Raw genomic sequence first — 20,028 nt, 5'->3', positions numbered from 1 at the left:
TCCTCAGCAATCTGCACACAATACTCCATAATTTTGAGGATGTGGTAGGAGTTAGTATGGATTTATTTTTTATTTTATTTTTCATGGTTGAACAGAATTGGGCAGATCATGATTTATCATACTTTCCAGCACAATAGGTGGCGGCATGCACATAAACGATTTTGTGGACTGCAATGATCTCATAGAAGAAGAATCTTTGTTCAAGTGCAATGGGAAGTATCGCGAGAGCAGCGGGGCAGAAGGGGAAAGCGGAAGAGCGTAGCTAGTTAGCGAACAAGCTTTATATTCGTTAATATTTACATAACATCCGATTTATAAATTCAATTTTGTAATTATAAACATATGTTGAGAGTCTAAGTATTAATCGAACTACTGTCGCACTCGATTAGACTACACAATGGATTCAAAGTCAATCAATCTGTCTCCGAGAGAAGAAGGGGAGCTCGAAGACGGAGAGATCTGTGATGATGACACCGAGGAAAAGGTGTTTGCGCAGCAGCAGGGTAAAAAGAGGCCTAGTAGCATGAATAACAGCAACTTCTCACGGAATACACGAAAATCGAAACAACCGGCACGAACTTTACTACCTGTCGTGGGTAGCCAGCCTACAGATTTTCGACTTTTAATTCCATACAACCGCGGACCTCATTCGCACAGTTCCGGCTTTACCGCAAACCACAGACAGCAAGGCGGACCAAGTGGACCCGACCGGCCGCCACTGGGACCACGCTGTGACCAGAGCCCGCGTTCCAGTTTCTGGGAACGAAGTCACACAGCCTTGGATCGATTGAGGCACCGGGGGAAACTAGATGACGGTCGCGGGGATTGGGGACGAGGAGGCTGGGGAGACGGGTGTGGGGGAGGGAGAGAGGCTGGTAGGCCTCCAACTGGTCGTTATGGGCCCGGGGAGAATCACAGTAACAAGAAAGAATCTCCCTCGAGAAACAAACGTATCCTTTGGCATTCATCTCACGACATCTATGTGATTGTAAAGTGTGATACATTTGTTAGGCTTTTACCTTAACATTGTAACTACACATTATAACATTTGTTTGGCTGGTTGTAGCTTCTAGCCTTGAATATGCCTTGATTTAAGTGTAGTCATATAGGCCTTCGATTTCATTCTAGTCATAATGCATCTAACTAACAATAGATCTGCCATTTTGTAATGACTTTTGATCATTACACAGTATTCCCCTCCCTATCATCAAGACTCAATTGATGACATTTAAAAAAAATATTAATCAAAAACAAAATACATTACATTACATTTAAGTCATTTAGCAGACGCTCTTATCCAGAGCGACAAATACCCAGTGTTATTGAGCTGGAAATGAGTTTTTGATTGAAATACATTTTGCTATTAGGGTCCAAGTTTGTAGTCTAACCATGTCATCAAACTCATAATCGTGCCTTTCCTTCACTCCCCGACCATAGAGAAGGTAATGATGGGGAGGAATCAGTTAAGAAACCAACAGATGATGCACAACAACAATGTTGCCAAAGTCGAGAATGGGCTTGACGAGAGTTTTGAGGATCTGCTCACCAAGTACAAGCAGATTCAGCTGGAGCTGGAATGTATTAGAAAAGAAGAGAACCTGGTTCTGAAGCCCAAAGACCTGCCAGCTCAGAACGAGTCTGAGGTCTCTGCAAGTATTCCCCAAACCGAGCCATTACTCGACGCTAACAGTATTCCCAATGAAGCCACTGCAGAGGACCTGCCAGGCCCAGAGAAGACGGAGGAGAAAAGGGTTTTTCAGGCGTTCAATCTCAAACCTCTACGTCAGAAACTCCTCACTCCTGCAGAAATTGACGCGCTCAAAACAAAAACGGAAAAGAAAGACTCAGAGAAGGACAGTGACATGGAAAAAGGTCCAGTTGAACCAGCTGCTATCCCGGCTGCTACTCCCAAAGGTTTGTAACAACCACTATATAACACAACACTGCAGCAATGTGGGAACACAAACTGTGGCAACGACATGAAGCAGATTTGACTCGACTATAATCAATAATGTATTGTTTTATTTGCCAGTGTTAACACCCTGTGTGTGTTGTGTTCTGTCTTTCAGGAGACGAGGAAAAAGATGGTGTGGAGAAAGAGGCAGACAAAAAAGAGGGGGAGAAGGATGCAAAAATATGTTGTGTTTGCTGTGGCAGGGAATCAGATTACCTGAAGAAAGGTGAGAAGGATACAAAAGTCTGCTGTGTGTGCTGCAGAAAATCACCAGAGGACTCCACTAAATCCCCTGTCAAGGTATGAATCTATTTAAAAAAGGCAAATACGTTTTCTCCTTACCCAGACTCAAGTGAACTTGTGGATATTGTTTTTATGTCTCTGCATGCAGTTTGAATTAAGTTGAAGTTAGTTTCTGAAGCCATTGCTAAGTAGCGTTAGTGCAATGACTGGAAGTCTATGGGATCAGCTAGCTGATTGTGCTAATGCTAGCAGATCCCACAGACTTCCTGTCATTGCGCTAAATCTAGTTAGTTTCTGGAATTACTAACTTCAACTTCCTTCAAACTACACACAGAGGTAGAAAATGGCGTCTGTAGCTAGGTAACCATCCAATTGGCGACAGATTTTTATGCGACGATTCTAAAATAATAATAAACTGCATTGATTCCGAGATGTAGTGGTAGGGCCTCACGCCATATCATCGTGTGACTCCATGTTGACTTCGATAGGATGGTTATTATATCAATATTTGTGCATATAGGCATTTCCACCGCCATTTCTTGCTAAATACATTTTACCGACATAAATCCTACCATTTCGAACAAACAACTGATCGGTTGTCATTGTTAAAATTGGACCGGCACGTTCCTGTTTCCATTACAGCTGTCGTGATTGTTTTTTTTATACAGTATGACTTTACTCGCATAACTGTGAATCGAAATGTGATTAATGAGTACATCTGACTCTAGGTAAGTAAAAAAAAAAAAATGGTTTAATAGCCAAAATCTCAAACTATCCCCTTAAGGCATGGATCAAGAGTAAGTGATTCAAGGCACAAATATTAACTTGAGATGTGTGTTTGCAGCTCTTTTGAAAGTTTGTCCAACATGTCCACTGATATAATGTCTGAGTTGTGTCAATGTCAAGTTAGAATCTGGGTTGTCCGGCCCTCCTCTTGTCTTTGCAGCCTGAAGTGAAGGGGAGTAATGAAGATGAGGACATGTCTGAGCTGCAGCTGCGTCTCCTGGCCCTGCAGTCAGCCAGCAGGAAGTGGCAGCAGAAAGAACAGCAAGTGATGAAGGAGAGCAAAGATAAGATCACCAAGGCCAAGCCCTCCCAGGAGAAGAGCTCCTCCACCTCCAGTGCCAAACCACCAGAGAGGGGTAGAGTCACCACCAGGTCTGCCTCTGCTGCCTCGGAGAAGGCCAAAGCTCTGGCTAACAAGCCCCAGGAGAAGACTAAGGTTGGGGCAAAGCCTCCAGCAGAGAAGGGCAAAGCTCCGGTTAAGGGGTATCCAGGGAGGAAGACAGTCAGCCCAGGTGAGCAGGGCCTTTCTGCTTATTCAGATCCAAACTGTCCTCTATGTTGGTTCCATCACAATGACATTCTGATTTTGGAAATGTTGGTCACATCTTGGTTCTTGTGTATTTTAATAATGCATTTTATCTCTGTGAATATTTGTATTTTAGTGATGTAAAGTGATTGCCATTAAGTAAAGTAAATGGGTTTTGATCCCCTAGGCTCAGCAGCCAAGCAGGCGTTCCGAAAACAGCAGCTAAGGACGTGGAAGCTCCAACAGGAGAGAGATCAGGAGGAGCAGCGTAGACAGGAGGAGGAGGAGCGCCGCCGGAGGGAGGAAGAGATCCGCAAGATCCGGGACCTTTCCAATCAGGACGAGCAGTACAACCGCTTCATGAAGCTGGTGGGCGGGTCCAAGCCGCCGCGCAACCGGAGCAAGGTAAGACGGACAGGGAGAGAAAGACCTTGCCCCACTCCCATAGCATTTCCTTTTAGGTTATCTGATTCCTTCAATTATATGTGAACCTTTTTTAAATTATAGTCTCTGCTTAACACCTGCAATGTGGTATGTGGGGTCCTTTCTCTTAACTCTATTGGAATAGAGCTCTCCTACATTACTGTTAGTAGCATGAACATGCAACATGATTGAAGAAGAGAGCATGTGAGAGACAGACAAATGACACATTTCAATCTCAGTCCAAGGATCGAGACCACACCAGGAAGTCTTCTGGTAAACAGGGATTGGACACCTCAGGGAACCTCTACCAGTACGACAACTATGACGAGGTTGCCATGGATACTGATAGTGAGACCAATTCCCCAGGTGAGCAACCAGCTCACCTGCCAATGCACTCACTGCACTATTGAACATATCTAAAGGGATTTTATAGAACCCATCCAACATGCTGAAAGGATTGTTTATAGCCAAGGACATGGCCATCAATTCAGGCCTCTTATTGCAATGTTTGACCGTTTTATTTCTACGACTGAATCTGATTTGTCTAAAATTCAGTTATTTTCTCTTTCAGCGTCTTCTCCAGTACATGATCCATTTGAGGTCCCAGGATGCTTCAGTCACATGCCCATGCCTTTCCCTATGGATTCCCCCACTCAATGCAGAATGGTACGTTCCACCCCAAACTCTAAACAAGGACTGTTCTAAGCATCTCTTAAAGGGGTATCTAACAAGCTTCCTCTTTCTTTCCAGGATTTGGGACAGCCGCGTTTCCTGTCCGTCATTCCGTCTGCGCCCCCTCCACCCTTACCCCCAATGCCCCCACCCCCAGATGAGCTGGAGCCTCCCCCAAAGCCGCCTTTTGCTGACGAGGAAGAGGAAGAGGAGATGTTGCTCAGAGAGACCTGCCTCATGTCCATGGCCAACAAGAAGGTTCCACTACCTGAGGTATAACACTAGATGGCTCCACAGGAGGACCAAGTGCCATGCCTGTGTTATCTGTATTGTGATAGGAGTAGAGGAGGGTTCCATTAGGTCCTAGTCATCCTCTGGAAAGTTAATTAGTCTCAACAGAAGATGCATATTTTTCACTCTTCTGTTAATTTACAAGTGTTAAACAATGTTCAAACTTATCTCGGTACCCTGCTATATCAGATGGGCAACTGTCATATCATTTTCCAGTTCTACAGCAGCACTTTGTCTTTGAACAGTGGACTTGGTGAATCTGGCTTTAAAAATGTATTTCTCCCCTGTAGGATATGACCCTTGACAGCAGCCCCCTCTCTCCCTCCATCCTGGTCAGTCTGGTCCAACCAGTGCCCAGGAGCAACCCTAGTGTGGTCAGCCTCAACACGGCACCCCAGCCATGGAGCAACAAGTTCAGCCGAGGGCACCACCTTCCCAGGCTACCACTGATGGTAAGGATAATACCATAGGAGGAAATCAAAACATTGAGTGATGGCCATATCTACCCTCCTAGCCAGGCGAAGAAACCGTAGAGATTCAAATAGTTCACATTTTTTAACGTCCTGCAGCGCTTTCACTCTTTCAACCACAATTTTCTGGAATAGAGTTCATTTGGTGCCATTTGTTGACCTATATTCCAGACCGTTTCATACACTCATTGAAATATGCAGAAAATGTCAGTGGATTTGTGAATGATTCTGCTCTGAATGGGAAAACTGTCATGTCTTGCATGTGCTGAAACATTTTTTTAAATATGCTCTTTTGAAATATTTTACCTTTAAAAAATCATATTTTCCAACGATGAAGTTCTACTTTTTTTCCCCAGCTGAACTGTGTAAAACAGAAATTTGGAGGCCGTGGGTGTCTTTGTGCTCAGTGACTCCATGTAGTGTTGTCTTATGAGAACAATGAGTTGGCACTCACTCTGATACTGCCATAGGCAACACGGGTGGGGTCCCATAGACAGTACATTACAGCAGCACGTGTGCCCAATGACACCCGGCCTCAGCTATGTTCCCAGAGCATTCTGGTTTCTCACCCATGAACAATAAGCTCAACTTAGACTGCATCCCAGAGCCCGTATTCTCAAAGCTTCTCAGAGTAGGAGGGCTGATATAGGATACATTTTGCCTTTCAGATCATAATAAGACAGAGGTGACCTGATTGGCACTCCTATTTTGAGATTAATGGATTTTCGGTTGTGAAGTCGTGCCCATTCATCACAATGGCCAATTCAAATCATAGGTTTTATTGTTTCCTCAGCTCCCACGGCACAAGGCGGTGGTGGTACAACTGAACGGTTCAGACGACAGTGACTCAGACATGGAGGCCTGCAGCAGCTCTACACAGACACAGTCTGTCTTTGGAGGCCTGGAGTTCATGATCAAGGAGGCACGTAGGAACGCAGAGGTACGTACGTGTGTGTGTGTCCCAACAGTTTGGCCCCTGAGAACGACCTGTCAATTTATATATGAATAGCAGAATCCTAATTTGAGATGTGTGATAATTCTATGTGGTTAAAGGGTGATGGGCTGTAATGCTCTTTCTCTCTAAACTTCCAGGCAGCGAAACCCAAACCAACTTCAGGACCTGAGAAGGAGAACAAGCCAGGCAGAACCCCGGAGGCGCTATCTGAAGAGAAGAAGACAGAGTATCAGCTGCTCAAAGAAGAAATAGCCAGGTATATTTTTTTGAAGAGAATGGTCTGACAAAGTAGAGTATAAATTTTCCACCCAAGCATTGTCTATGGATATGAAATACATTAACGATTAATTAACATTCAGTGCAATATTAATGGCACCAAAGTGAGAGGGTATTTCTTTAAAATGTCAATGATGGAACAGAGTGGACGACACTCACTGAAATCTAAACAATCTGTTTTTTTGTTGTCTGATGTAAGTAGGGAGAAGCAGAAGATTCTGAAGGACCACAGTCCCCAAGGTGTGCCCTCTCCTGCAGGCTCTGATCCTGATGTGGACTTTGCTGCAAAGGCAGCGGTCGAGCTGCAGCTGACCGAAGCAGAGACTAGGCTGACCAAACACGGGTGAGGCCCTCAAACACCAGAAGGAAAAAAACACCTAGATGAAGGCTGATGCCCAAACACAATGGTATTTTAAGTAATTGTCTCACATTAGGGAATTACTTGGACTTATGGTTTTCCATCTCTCTCCCTTCTGCTCACTCTTCCCCTTCTCCTCTCAGGAACCTGCTCCTGAAGGATGAGGCCATCCTGAGGCAGCTCTTACAACAGGAGCAGAAGAAGGAGGAGGCATTGAAGGCAGCTGAGGCCAAAGTGGCCAAGGTCAAAGAACAGCTCCTGGCCTCTGAGAAGATAGTCAGTGCCAACAAGACTCTCCTCAACAGACTCCAGGAACAGGTGGGAGTTAAGAGCCAGGAAGGAACTCAGAGGGAATGAAACTCAATGGGAATGAGCTGTGAAGTAAATTCCTAGCTGAGGTATTTGCGCCTGGGTGGCCATGTTTATAGCAATGAGTCGGATGGCTGAGGGTTTTAGTCAGTGGAAGCTGAATGGTGGCATAGGAGTTGTTTCTCCTGGTAATGTTTGGGAAAATGCCAAGCTAAAGGAATGTCTGTAAAGGACAAGACATTTCATTCTGTTCTTTTTTCCGTTGCCCTTGGAAGTGTATATAGCAGGTGTGGTCATGCCAACCCTCCTCCTTGGAGAGATACTGGGTGTGCTGGCTTTTACTCAACACCTGTTTCAGCTAACCAAGGTTCTGATGAGATATGTGTGTGTATGTATAGATCTCATTTGTTACCACCCTTTTAACATCTGTCATGTATGTTCCCACCCTGTAGGTTCATCGTGTTCAGCACCGCGTGTCAGTGAAGAAGAACCACAGCCTGAAGTTGGAGGAGGTGCTGGTCCAAGCCCAGGCCGCCGCAGGCAGAAAGCCAAGTGGTCAGAAACGACGCACGGACATCAGCCACTCCTCGGTGAGCACCGTACCACACCTTACAGACCCACACTATACCATGCCAGGGCCCTTGTTGATTGATAAAGCACAGAAATGTGTTCAACAAGGACATGTCCACTAGGGAACATCATAAATTGCTTTGAAGCGGAAAATGACTCTTATTGGACTTATTGTTCTAACACTTCCTCTGTTTCAAAATGTATATTCTTCTAACACTTCCTCTGTTTCAAAATGTATAGTCCGGTTTCCTTTCTACCAAACACCAACCAGTCATAAGTAAAGGCCAAAGTTCTCTAAAGCATATTTCTGCCCACCCTCCATTCTTCAGCCTGTGAAACGTCTGTGTGTGGAAGTCTCCGTCGCTCCCCGCGGCTCAGAAAGGCACTTCGCCGACCTCCTTGCCCAGAAGCAGCGTCTGCAGCAGCTGGAGTCAGAATACGCCCTCAAGATCCAGAAACTAAAGGAGGCCCAGGCTCTCCACAACAGAGGGGCGGCCCCTGAACCCCCTCCACCCCAGGCCACCTCCACCCCTCTCCCCAGGGCTCGCCACCCCAGCATTCCCCCCACCAGCCCCTTCCCCCTGCCCCAGCCCTCCCTGCATGACCTCACCCAGGATAAACTCACCCTGGTCAGCAGCGAAGACCCTACCGAGACAGAGGAGAGCGACATGGAACCTGCCGCCACAGCCAGGCCTTCAGCCCAGAGTGTTCGTAGACGCTCCTTCAGAGAGACCGGCTCCTTCACCAAGCCTAAGCTGGACTCTGGTGGGACTGGGCTGGTCAAGGATAGTCCAGCCAAGCCAGTCAGGGTTAAGGCCTCGGGGCCCGGGGAGCTGTTCCTGGGGCTAGAGGTGGAGGCCCTGCAGAGGAGGGACCAGCAGCAGGCCAGGCTGGGAGAGCTGCTGCTGGGGGAACTACGGGCGCTAGGAGGCACTGTGGAGAAACCCCCTTCTGGGAAGGTAAACCATAATATATCACTAACTGGCCTCGCAAACACCGAATTCAAATTCCCTTTTTTTGTGTGTTTTAAAAATTGCTCTCTTGACAGTTTTCTTATTTGGTTGATATGTGCAGATACTGTAGCATACAACACACGTGTCGTGTCTAAAACTATGTTTTTCATTTATTCTCCATGGTTGGGAGACTGAAAGGTTTGTGTTCATTACTTTGATGTGCAGGTGATATCGGAGGATGTGGACACCATGGCTGCCCAATCAGGCCATGCCGAGCTGAAGCCTGTCCCGTTTGGACCATATCGCAGCCCTCTCCTGGTCTTCAAGTCTTATCGGTAGGTGGCTGGTTCACTGCTAGGATTGCTCCCAATTGCTAGTGCCAAGAACAACACCCTGTCATCAATCAAACCTTTCCATCTTGTCCCTTTCTTCAGGTTCAGTCCATACTTTCGGACCAAGGAGAAGTTATCTCTCAGTTCTGTGTCTTACAGCAATGTTGTAGCGCCCAAAAAGTGTTTCTGTCGCTTTGACCTCACGGGCACATGCAATGACGATGACTGCCAGTGGTAAGTCATTCCTCCTAGTGTGTGTGTGTGTGTAAACAGGCATGTGAATATCGACTCATGTCTGTTTCATTATAACCAACCAACCTCTCCCTTTGGGTGATCTGGTCTATGTTTCTAGGCAGCACATGAGAAACTGCACTTTTGGTGGAAACCAGCTGTTCCAGGATATCCTGTCGTACAACCTGGCCCTGATTGGCTGCTCTGAGAGCAGTACTAGTGATGTCATCAATGTTGCCACAGGTAATAGAACCACACTGCTATCTGGCAATATTTAAATACCATTGAGCTTAGAATGTATGTATTGGTGATCGACAGATTCCAAAAAGTTCACTATACTGACAATGGTTGATTTGTTGTCCTATTTTCAGAGAAGTATATAAAACAGCTGTTTGGGGCTAACAACGATCGCATGGGGATGGACCAGAAGGCTGTTCTACTCGTCAGCAAAGTGAACGAAAGCAAAAGACATGGTGAGATTTCCATACCATTCATACTCTATCCTTACACACAGCAGTTAGGGTTGAACACACTATTGAGCAGTTGATCTCTTTTAGAAAATGTTCAATAATAGAACCCTTCTGACTTGTTCAACTTGTGTTTTGTCTAGTCCCTCCCTTCACCACGTGTAAGGATCTCAGGAGGTGGAGGCCTCAGCCCGCTTACCAGGCTACCCCAAACACAGGGGACGACAGCTGGGACGAGAGTAGAGACACTGGTCCAGTCAAATACGGTGAGAACTGGTTAGTCAGTAGGCTCATCTCCAAGCAACAAACCAGTCTTCCAAGCAGAATTACAACTTATCTGAAGCACAGTGTAAATAATGGAAGTAGCACTAACAGTGATTGCCTCTCTTCAGTTGTGCAGAACTGGAGATCTGACCTTAAACCTCTGCTGTTTCTGTTTCCTTCCTTGTCACAGACGGTTGTTCCAAGAGAAGTCTGTCTGCTACCCTGGATGTGTGTGTGACCCCTGACGACAAGCGCTACTTCATTAGTGAAACTGACGACATATCTAACCTGGAGACCAGTGTCCTAGAGAGCCCACGCAACGCACAGCTCTGGATCAAACTGGCCTTCAAATACCTCAGCCAGAAAGAAGTGTAAGTGGATGCCCCTCAAATACTGAGCCTCCGGAGTGTTAAGTTGTGTCACTGAGTGTATTTTTAACCTGAATGAAAAATGCAAATTAGCTGCCAAGCAGCAGCTACTCTTCTTGGGGTCCAGCAAAATTAAGGCAGTTTATACAATTTTCAAAACATTACAATACATTCACAGATTTTACAACACACTGTGTGCCCTCAGGCTCCTACTCCACCACTACCAGAAATGTACAGTACTAAATCCATGTGTATGTATGGTGCATATGTTGTGTATGTGTCTGTGCCAATGTTTGTGTTGCTTCAGTCCCCGCTGTTCCATAAGGTGTGGGTTTTTTTAATCTGTTTTTTTTAAATCTAATTTTGCTGCTTGCATCAGTTACTTGATGCGGATAGAGTTCCATGTAGTCATGACTCTGTGTGCCTCCCATAGTCTGTTCTGGGGACTGTGAAGAGACCTCTTGTGGCATGTCTTGTGGGGTATGCATGGGTGTCTGAGCTGTGTGCTAATAGTTTAGACAGTCAGCTCGGTGCATTCAACATGACAATACCTCTCATAAATACAAGTAGTGATGAAGTCAATCTCTCCTCCACTTTCAGCCATGAGAGATTGACATGCATATATGATGTGATATGCAATATAATGTGTTATGTTGCTTCCTTGTAGGTCAGCGGCTGAGTGCCTGGATGCTTCGTTGAACACTCTGTCTCGGGCCCTGGAAGATAACCGGGACAACCCAGAGATCTGGTGCTATTACCTGTCTCTGTTCTCCCGTCGAGGGAAGAGGGATGAGGTGCAGGAGATGTGTGAGATGGCTGTGGAGCACGCCCCCGACTACCAAGTCTGGTGGAGTGTAAGTTCTCATGTCCAACCAACCCACTGTCGACCTACTGTGGGGCATTTCCTCTACAGGGCTTTGTGTGTCCAACTCTGAGACCTGTTTGTAGAGCGCATAGTTCAGGACCTTTGGTTTCGCAGTCCTGATGGTTTTTATTTCCCTTGGACGCTTGATGTTAATGATTGGCTGAAGATGACCACACCTGGTCTTCCAGGTAGAAGTGAGTCCCTTGTTAAATAGCACAGAAGAATATCAGCAGGACTGGATGTAACCGCTGTCTTTTCCCCTTTAGTACCTAACCACGGAGAGCTTGTTTGAGGGGAAGGACTATGTGTGTGGTCGTCTGCTGCAGTACCTGCTGGACTGTGTGGGGACGAGTGGTCTCTCTGAGAGGCTGTCCTTCCAGCTATTGGAGTCTCTACTCTACAGGGTCCAACTCAGTGTGTTCACAGGCCGGCTACAGAATGCCCTGGCCATCCTACAGGTAGGAGACTGCAAAAAAAGTCAGTCTTGAGCGCCACCAATATAGCTGCTACATCAATATTCTGTTCCAAGCCATATGACACCTCACTGTTGCAATCAGGCCAAACAAACTCATACTTCTTAGATTAGCTACTGCTATACAAAATGCACAAGGTTCCCAAGATGCTCAAGGGTGAACGATAACCTGTTAATTTCAGAATGCCTTGAAGTCAGTCACTGAGCGGTGCATTGCTGATTACCTGACCATAAGTGACCGTTGCCTGGTCTGGCTGTCCTTCATCCACCTGACTGAGTTTGACCGCCTGCCGGCCAGTCTGTACGACCCGGCTAACTCCAACCCCTCCAGGGTGGTCAGCATCGAGGCCTTCGCCCTCCCCTGGAGAACACCGCTCGACGTCCGCACAGAGCCTGACACACTAATCGCTGTGTTCGAAGGTGAGCCTTCACCATCGACGCGGGGTTCAACTACACCCACATAGAAACTGTCCATGCTTTTCCCAGGTCTCCTACTTAGTTTCTTTACACAATTATGTTGACTTTTTCCACAGCTGCTCATGGTAGTTTATTTGTAGTTGTGCTATTTCCGCTCAGTCACTAGGCTTCATTTTTTCTGGCACAGTAGATCTGTAAATGTAGTGGACTGCTGAGAGGGGCATTGATTTCATCCTGGTTTGTTCAACCCTTTAGATGCACTGCGACGGTGCACAGACCAGACTCTGCCTCCCAGTGAGAGAACCCTGGCCTGTCTGCCTCTACACACTAACCTCATCACTACCTATAGCCTGCTGGGAAGGTAAGCTCAACGCTGGCATTCTGATAGCTGTGTGTGTGTGCGCGCCGAACCTAATAAAATCAGGCTTGTCTAAACTATTGGGCATGCAAGTTGTTAACCCTTTACATTCGTACCCTTATACGGGTTAAAAATGGCAGATTTTGACACTGATAAGCATCTAAATTGGAACGTAGTGGCTGTACAGTAACATGCTATAAATGACATCAGAGCTCAGTCTCTGTGCTTCACCGTTCTGAACTTGAGCACCGCACATGACAAGAAGTTTCCCCGATCCCTCTGACTAATTGGGCAACTTTAGAAAATGTTTTTGTTGCCTGAGTGAGGGAAATGCTGTAAATTAAGAGGACTCAATGTATTTTGAAAGATGAGACGTTGAGAATTATAATAAATACTGATTTGATGTCATACAAGCAAGACAAACACCCGTGAGTCCAAATGTGCACTTCACATCATAAAACTCATGTCATATACAGTGTCAAGATGACATGGTGTCATACCCTGGGTTGTTCTGAACAGAATAAGCTTGTTTGTTTATTGTGATGAACATTTGCCATGGCACACGCATCTGAATGAGCTCAGGACTCATTTCTTTGCGCACCAGAATTGCGATCTGTTTCTCTGAATTGCCTTGTAAAAGCCTAACACTGCATCATAGTATTTTATAACTTATAAAACTCATTGGTGGTCTAAAGCACTGCATCGCTACAGATCCTGGTTCGATATTGGGCTGTCGCAGCCGGCCGCAACTGGGAGACCCATGAGGTGACGCATGGGAGGGTTTGGCCAGCCAGGATGTCCTTCTCCAATTGCACGCTGACACGTTCGCAAGGTGTACGGCATTTCCTCTGACACATTGGTGTGGCTGGCTTCTGGGTTAAGCGTGCTTTGTGTCAAGAAGCAGTGCGACTTGGCGGGTTGTGTTCTGAAGTACGCGTTGCTCTCGACCTTCGCCTCTCCCGAGTCCCATCGCTGCAACTCCCGTATGGACAAGACTAACTACCAATTGGATATGATGAAGTTGGGGAGAAAAAATAAAAATAAATAAAAATACTGCTGCTTTTCTGGATTGCGTAAACAACAGTAATTGTGTGATGGCTTGTTCTAGTTCCTCAATGGCACGGCTAGGCAAGCTTATCAAAGCACCTTATAGTGTAATGACTCTTTGTCATAAGCGCATTGAAATTGCTTAGGAACTGGGAACAATTTGGAGAGGTGTGTAGACACCAGTTCGTCCTCTCCCTCAACCTTGTTGTGTTATGTTGCACCTACCCCACATTTTCCAGGAATAATCTCATGTTAATCAATGTATCCTGAATATTTTCTGATTTTTGTTATCAACAAACGTGGCAAAAAGTGCGTGCTTTGAAAATGCACATAAAATCAAGTGTTATGTTTGGATTCAGTCTTGTCAGGCAAACTGTGTACTCACCTTTTGGTCTAATCATTTTCCCAATAGCTCCAAACTGTTCTCTTTCAATTGCTCATATTTCTTCTGTAAGAAACATTTCAATTTACCACTATCCATATAGGCAAATTCCAACTAGGGTAAAAGGTTTGTGTGTGCATTTTTATGGTTGTCATTAAACTCTTAATGTTTCTGCTAGTCTTAACTAAAATGTAATAAAACTGACTTGCGCCCTGTAGGTATGATGCAGGCCTGGAGCTGTGTGAGTCCCTGTTGGCGCTGTGCCCGCATTCATGTGCCCTGTTGGATGCCCTGTCAGGCCTGTACGTGGGGAAGGGGGATGGTGAGCAGGGTGTTGGGGTGTGGCTACGGGCGCTGTCCCAGTGTCCACACAACGCAGAGGTCTTCTACCACACCTGCAAGTTCCTCATGGCTCAGGTCAGTCTCCCTGTCAGTGGGCTGTGTGGAGCTCCCTTTTAATACAACTTTATGTATCCATCCCTTAGGGCCAATTTAAGCAAGGCATAGTCAATTTACATTTAACTGTCATCTCAACCAACATTCTCCACAGGATTCAAAAGAAGATTTTTGAAATGACAAGACATTTTACCGTACTGTTTAAGAGCTGAATCCTTTCAATTTTGCGCTTGAATGTCTCATGTTGCTTGTACACAGTTTCTAGCATGACCTAGCTAGCCTGTCTGATGTATCTCTGATCAGGAGAAGTCCAGTTGCATCGCTCCTCTGTTCCGGGGGTTCGTCCTGTCTTTCTGTGACGAGGAGAGAAGTGACCAGCAACCTGTGGATGTGCTACGGTTAGTCATTTTCTCCTCAAACTTAAGCAGAAATGAATGTCCTAACTACTAAAACGTCAGAAACAACCTGACTTTTTGCAATTGAAGTTGCTTCCTTTCTATAGTGGTATACGGTTTAATGTTCCATGAATTAATGTGCTCTCCACTTCTTTTCAAGGTACATCCTTGGTATTCCAACAGTGGACATCCTAAGAGGCCCAGTTATCAAAAAGCAACTTAAAGAGCAGCTTAGCCACCAGATGCCTTACCTAAACCTCGTCCATTGGTAATTATTGTGACGTGATATCCCGGCTGACCCTGCACTACACAAGCCCAGCTCTTATTCTTATATGGCAGTTCAATGCACCGTCATTAACATTTATCGGTAACAGTTTACAATAAGGTTAGAATTAGATTATTAAAAATGTAGAAATACAAGAAGACACGACAACAGTTGGGCTTCCTGATCATAATAATGTTTTACAGTGAGACAATATTTCATTTTTTGGTGTCTTGTCTTGCAGTCTGTGGCAGTGGGTGCACGGTAACGTTGGAGAGGCGATGGATGCGTTTGAGCGAGCCCTCGGAGCCGTAATGCCGCTAGATGTTCTTCACAAGCTGTGGATGGAGTGAGTCTTGTCTTGCAACAGTCCTCAGCATGTGACTGTTGCATTCAGCCTCTCACCCACCATTGTCATCCATAAGGATAGTACTATCATCCCATGGGGTTAACGGGACAATGTCTGAAGAGGGTCAAGCCATACTTAACCAGCCAGATTGGAAGATCCTTATAGCAATGATAGCAGGCACATTTAAAATAAAAGGGCCTCGAGGTAGTACAAGCTTTAATCAGGATGACAATCTAATCAGACCACAGTGTGGTTGGTTAGCAGCTAGCCTCTGAGGGGCTGCCATAGGAATGTCATGTCCACACATCCAGGTGGAGGAGGACCCAGAGACCTAACCCAACTAACAGTCTAACTGTTCTCTCTCCAGTTATCTCCTCTTTACCAGCAGTAAGCTAGCTGGGAGCCCCTCCAACAGCAGAGAGCTCCGGGTGTTATCAGACCGGGTTCAGCGTTGCCTAGTAACTGTCCCGTCTAGGCTTGTGGTTCCGTTCAGCTCGGCCCAGTACTGGAGCTGCTTCAGATTTCACAACAAGGTAGGTAACTGGGTCATGTTCAGCAGGGAATAACATTGTGAACGTTCTGATAGAAATATACAGTGTACAAAAAAAAATATTTTCATGACATAGACTGACCAGGTGAAAGCTATGATCTCTTATTGATGTAACATTTACATTACATTTAAGTCATTTAGCAGACGCTCTTATCCAGAGCGACTTACAAATTGGTGAATTCACCTTCTGACATCCAGTGGAACAGCCACTTACAATAGTGCATCTAAATCATTTAAGGAGGGGGGGGGGTGAGAAGGATTACTTATCCTATCCTAGGTATTCCTTGAAGAGGTGGGGTTTCAGGTGTCTCCGGAAGGTGGTGATTGACTCCGCTGTCCTGGCGTCGAGAGGGAGTTTGTTCCACCATTGGGGGGCCAGAGCAGCGAACAGTTTTGACTGGGCTGAGCGGGAACTGTACTTCCTCAGTGGTAGGGAGGCGAGCAGGCCAGAGGTGGATGAACGCAGTGCCCTTGTTTGGGTGTAGGGCCTGATCAGAGCCTGGAGGTACTGCGGTGCCGTTCCCCTCACAGCTCCGTAGGCAAGCACCGTGGTCTTGTAGCGGATGCGAGCTTCAACTGGAAGCCAGTGGAGAGAGCGGAGGAGCGGGGTGACGTGAACCTGTTAAATCCACTTCAGGCAGTGTCTGTGAATGGGAGGAGACTGGTTAAAGAATGATTTGTAAGCATTGAGACATGGATTGTATGTGTGCCATTCAGAGGGTGAATGGGCCAGACAAAAAGATTTAAGTGCCTTTGAATGGCGTATGGTAGTAGGCGCACCGGTTTGAGTGTGTAAAGAACTGCAACGCTGCTGGGTTTTTCACACAACCGTTTCCCGTGTGTATCGGTAATGGTCCACCACCCAAAAGGACATCCAGCCAACTTGACACAATTGTGGGAAGCATTGGAGTCATCATAAGCCAGCATCCCTGTAGAATGCTTGACACCTTGTAGAGTTCATGCCCTAATGTTTTGAGACAGTTTTAAGGGCTAAATGTGGGATGCAATATATTAGAAAGGTGTTCCTAATGTTTTGTACACTCAGTGTACAATGTAGGACAAACATGCCTTTCTGAAATGTAAAATAAGCAATCATGTCTGCTCATTTCGATTTGCAAAGTTTGCCTATGGGCTTTGTCATCCCTGTACTTGTCCACCTACATTAACCGTATGCCATGGACCAGATCACTCCAGATGGCAGAAATCAGTGGAGGTTGGTGGGATGAGCTATCGGAGGATATGCTCATTGTAATGACTAGAATGGAATGGTATCAAACATATGGAAACTACATCTGTTCCGTTGATTCCATTCCAGACATTACAATGAGCCTGTCCAATAGTCCCACCCCCCCACCAGCTTCCACTGCCAGAAGTCCACCTAACCCCTCAGATCCTATTTGTCAGGAATTGACTCTCCTTGAATTGATAGCATTTCACTTTCGTCGGTTAGTGGCATTGTTTGCATCTTTTAATTTAAACGTTTTCATATTTGCAAACCTCTAGACTTGTGCTCGGCAGGTTGTCTCCCACTACCTGAGCTGCCTGCCTCATACCCAGCACCCCCACGTCCTGGAGAGACTACGATACACCATGCCCACCAATGCTGAACTTGCCCTGAGGTACCCAAAGCACCCGATACACAGCAGACAAACCAGGAGCCAATTGTTTGCTAACTAGTTTGGCTTGCTTGGACATGGACAGAGGGTTATAGAGGTTGAAATCTATTCCAGTTGGAATGATGTTTTGGCGAATGATTAAACTGTTGACTGCTGGGTATATTAGTCACTGTATGGTTATGTCTGCGGAATATGTTAGTGTTATGGCTGGGTCTAATATTTCTTGTCTTGGGCCTGTAATGCAGACGGTTTGATTTGTTGTTGTATAGGTTGCTGCATCAAGAATGGCAGGATGGAAACATAGAACATCTGAAATTCCAAGCCAGAATGTTGAGCAGTAGCGTTCCAAACTGTCTGGCCAACTGGAAAATGTAAGTCCAACTCTCTCCTCTTCGCGGAACAGCACTTGTGCTGCTGGTATGGCAACAAGGTGAATATTTTTTTCTAGATGGATTCTCACTGTTCTAATGCACTTATCAAATGCCCTTTTTCACATACAAATGTGGCTTCAATCGCATCTTTGAAAAGCTGCTGCACAGGCACTTGAAAAGCAGGCAATTCCTGCTATTCAAGTGCTGACAGGCTTTTGTGCTGTGTGTGTTTTGGCAGAGTGATCGCTGTGGAGAGGGAACTAAAGGAGCGCTCCGAGGTGAGTTAGTAGGGGTGGGTGGGCATGGGGGAATGAAAGAAGTGAGTAGGGGCAGTGAGACGATTGAGTAAAGGAGTCGATGGATGAAGGTAATAGTTTAGGGAGAGGGATATTGACATGGAGGGAGAGAGGACTGTAAATCAGCAGGGGCTGGTTTGAATGGAAAGTAAATTATGCATGTTGGTCTGTTGATGATTCTGTGTTGCTGTCACAACCTCTTGTGTGTCGGTGTTTCACTTTGCATATTTACCTTGACCCAGCTCTCCCATGATCTTCCCTTCATTTTGTTGTAATCTATTTCTTCCCTACAGGCTATTATCAGTGTTCGCCACAATGTAATGTATGACAGTTAAAAGGCTTACATCTGACCACGGTGACTAAATGGAATGGTTGGATGTTGTATTAGAGTAAAAACTATGCTAGTCACTAAAACCACTGACCTTATTCCATGCTGTTTGTCCTGTTTTGTCCTTGTCCTCCGCTAATCTGACATGTGGCTCCCCCTTGGTGTTTTCCTTTGTTGTAGGTCCGGCTTCTTTATCAGCAAGCCCTGCGAAACCTTCCACTGTGTGCCACCCTATGGAAAGATGTAATTCCCCATTCAGTTACTATCTCTCTAACACACACACCTCAGCAACAAAAAAAGTTTTTTTTACTTTTTTGTTCTACCTGGCAGATAATGCACGCATGTTCAACTACCCCCCCCCTTCCCCTTCCCTCTCCTCTGTCCCTTTCCAGCGCCTGCTGTTTGAAGCTGCGGAGGGAGGTAAAACTGATAAACTGAGGAAACTTGTTGACAAGTGTCAAGAGGTGGGAGTGAGTCTAAGTGAGCCCCTAAATTTATGCTCGAGCAAAACGGAGGGAGAGGAGCACTGAGGATCAAAAAAAACTAGATTCAATCTATCAGACCAGACCACTGCCAAGTTTAGCCAGATAGGGGCAGACTCTGCTGCTAGCTGTCTTAGCAGCCCTCCCGCAGTAGCGCACTCCCTGGGCGGTCGGGAGGTGTCCGCCCCTACGCAGGACGGTTGTTCGGTCATCCCTGAAGCCAATGAATGAACTCCCTCCTCCCTGTCCAAACTCTGGGCCACGCACTCAGGGTTCTATCCCCTAACATCATGTACGTAAGTATAGACCTGCTAACTAAGTGACATCTTTGCTGTTCTGTTTTTAATTTACATGTTTGTTTTTTCTCTCGTACTGTCAATTTTAATTTTATTTTTACCTTTACGTACGGGGTTGGAGGAGTTGACAGACTATGACACCCTGACAGGGATGTTGACATACGTCTGTCTTGGGTGTTTTTTAAAGGATGTTTTTCCCCCAATAGTAACGCTCGCTGCTGCTATCTACAGTATGTGTAACTTTTTGTTTTCCAGTGTCTTCCAAGGGAAGAGAAATTACTCGTTTATTTCGATATTTGTTTTAAGTGATAAAAATAAATAAAAGTAACCACATGAAAATGAAATTTCCAGCCATGGTGACAACAAAATGGCTGCCTACATAAGTATTTCTATTTGGCCTCTATCATCACTGACACCTTTATTTTTGAGACTGCCAGCCACAGACTGCTGAATGCTGTGATCTCCTCTCCGCCAGTCGACCAGCGGGGAAGATCCTTTAAACGCATCACTAGGCGAGGATAGTCACAAACATTTACTGGTTTAAATGTTCTCATGTGCAATTTTGTTTTTGTAAAAAATATTATAATGCTTAGAGTATTTGAGAGGAGGAGCCAAGGATGAAAGTATTTCAACTGTTTTTGTATGTTGAAATTGAATGTGTTTATATTAAATTATTTTCTAATTTATTCTGTTCTGTC

General features: G+C 45.6%; 1 protein-coding gene across 3 annotated transcripts; it reads left to right on the top strand.

Annotated features, from left to right (window-relative positions):
* The first annotated feature begins 216 nt into the window (after positions 1-216).
* On the top strand, positions 217-20,014 carry LOC135509058 (zinc finger C3H1 domain-containing protein-like). Of its 3 annotated transcripts, none has more exons than XM_064929369.1 (35): positions 217-950; positions 1,438-1,914; positions 2,070-2,254; positions 3,144-3,495; positions 3,697-3,914; positions 4,172-4,280; positions 4,504-4,598; positions 4,683-4,877; positions 5,186-5,347; positions 6,159-6,305; positions 6,458-6,576; positions 6,796-6,939; positions 7,098-7,272; positions 7,716-7,853; positions 8,163-8,792; positions 9,012-9,121; positions 9,221-9,352; positions 9,471-9,592; positions 9,721-9,822; positions 9,960-10,082; positions 10,271-10,451; positions 11,116-11,302; positions 11,580-11,771; positions 11,968-12,205; positions 12,458-12,563; positions 14,208-14,406; positions 14,689-14,783; positions 14,941-15,048; positions 15,287-15,391; positions 15,759-15,924; positions 17,460-17,560; positions 17,827-17,928; positions 18,167-18,206; positions 18,733-18,795; positions 18,945-20,014. In XM_064929369.1, the coding sequence occupies exons 1-35, from the start codon at positions 398-400 to the stop codon at positions 19,080-19,082; spliced, it is 6,309 nt and encodes a 2,102-aa protein (XP_064785441.1). In that variant the 5' UTR covers positions 217-397; the 3' UTR covers positions 19,083-20,014. The 3 variants fall into 3 exon arrangements, with proteins under 3 accessions (XP_064785441.1, XP_064785439.1, XP_064785438.1); XM_064929367.1 differs by having other exon boundaries at positions 4,172-4,298; positions 6,799-6,939; XM_064929366.1 differs by having other exon boundaries at positions 4,172-4,298.
* The last annotated feature ends 14 nt before the right edge of the window (positions 20,015-20,028 follow it).

The sequence above is a fragment of the Oncorhynchus masou genome, chromosome 22, assembly GCF_036934945.1.
Source record: "Oncorhynchus masou masou isolate Uvic2021 chromosome 22, UVic_Omas_1.1, whole genome shotgun sequence".
NCBI classification, from domain to species: Eukaryota; Metazoa; Chordata; class Actinopteri; order Salmoniformes; family Salmonidae; genus Oncorhynchus; species Oncorhynchus masou.
Note: the sequence above shows the minus strand (reverse complement) of the source record. Positions and strands in the feature narration are given on the sequence as shown.

Excerpts from the sequence above, each read along its gene's own strand:
- LOC135509058 (XM_064929366.1), top strand. The coding sequence starts at position 398 with ATGGATTCAAAGTCAATCAATCTGTCTCCGAGAGAAGAAGGGGAGCTC. Across the intron at positions 3,915-4,171 it reads CGCCGCGCAACCGGAGCAAG|TCCAAGGATCGAGACCACAC; the intron begins GTAAGACGGACA and ends TTTCAATCTCAG. Across the intron at positions 4,299-4,503 it reads TAGTGAGACCAATTCCCCAG|CGTCTTCTCCAGTACATGAT; the intron begins GTGAGCAACCAG and ends TTTCTCTTTCAG.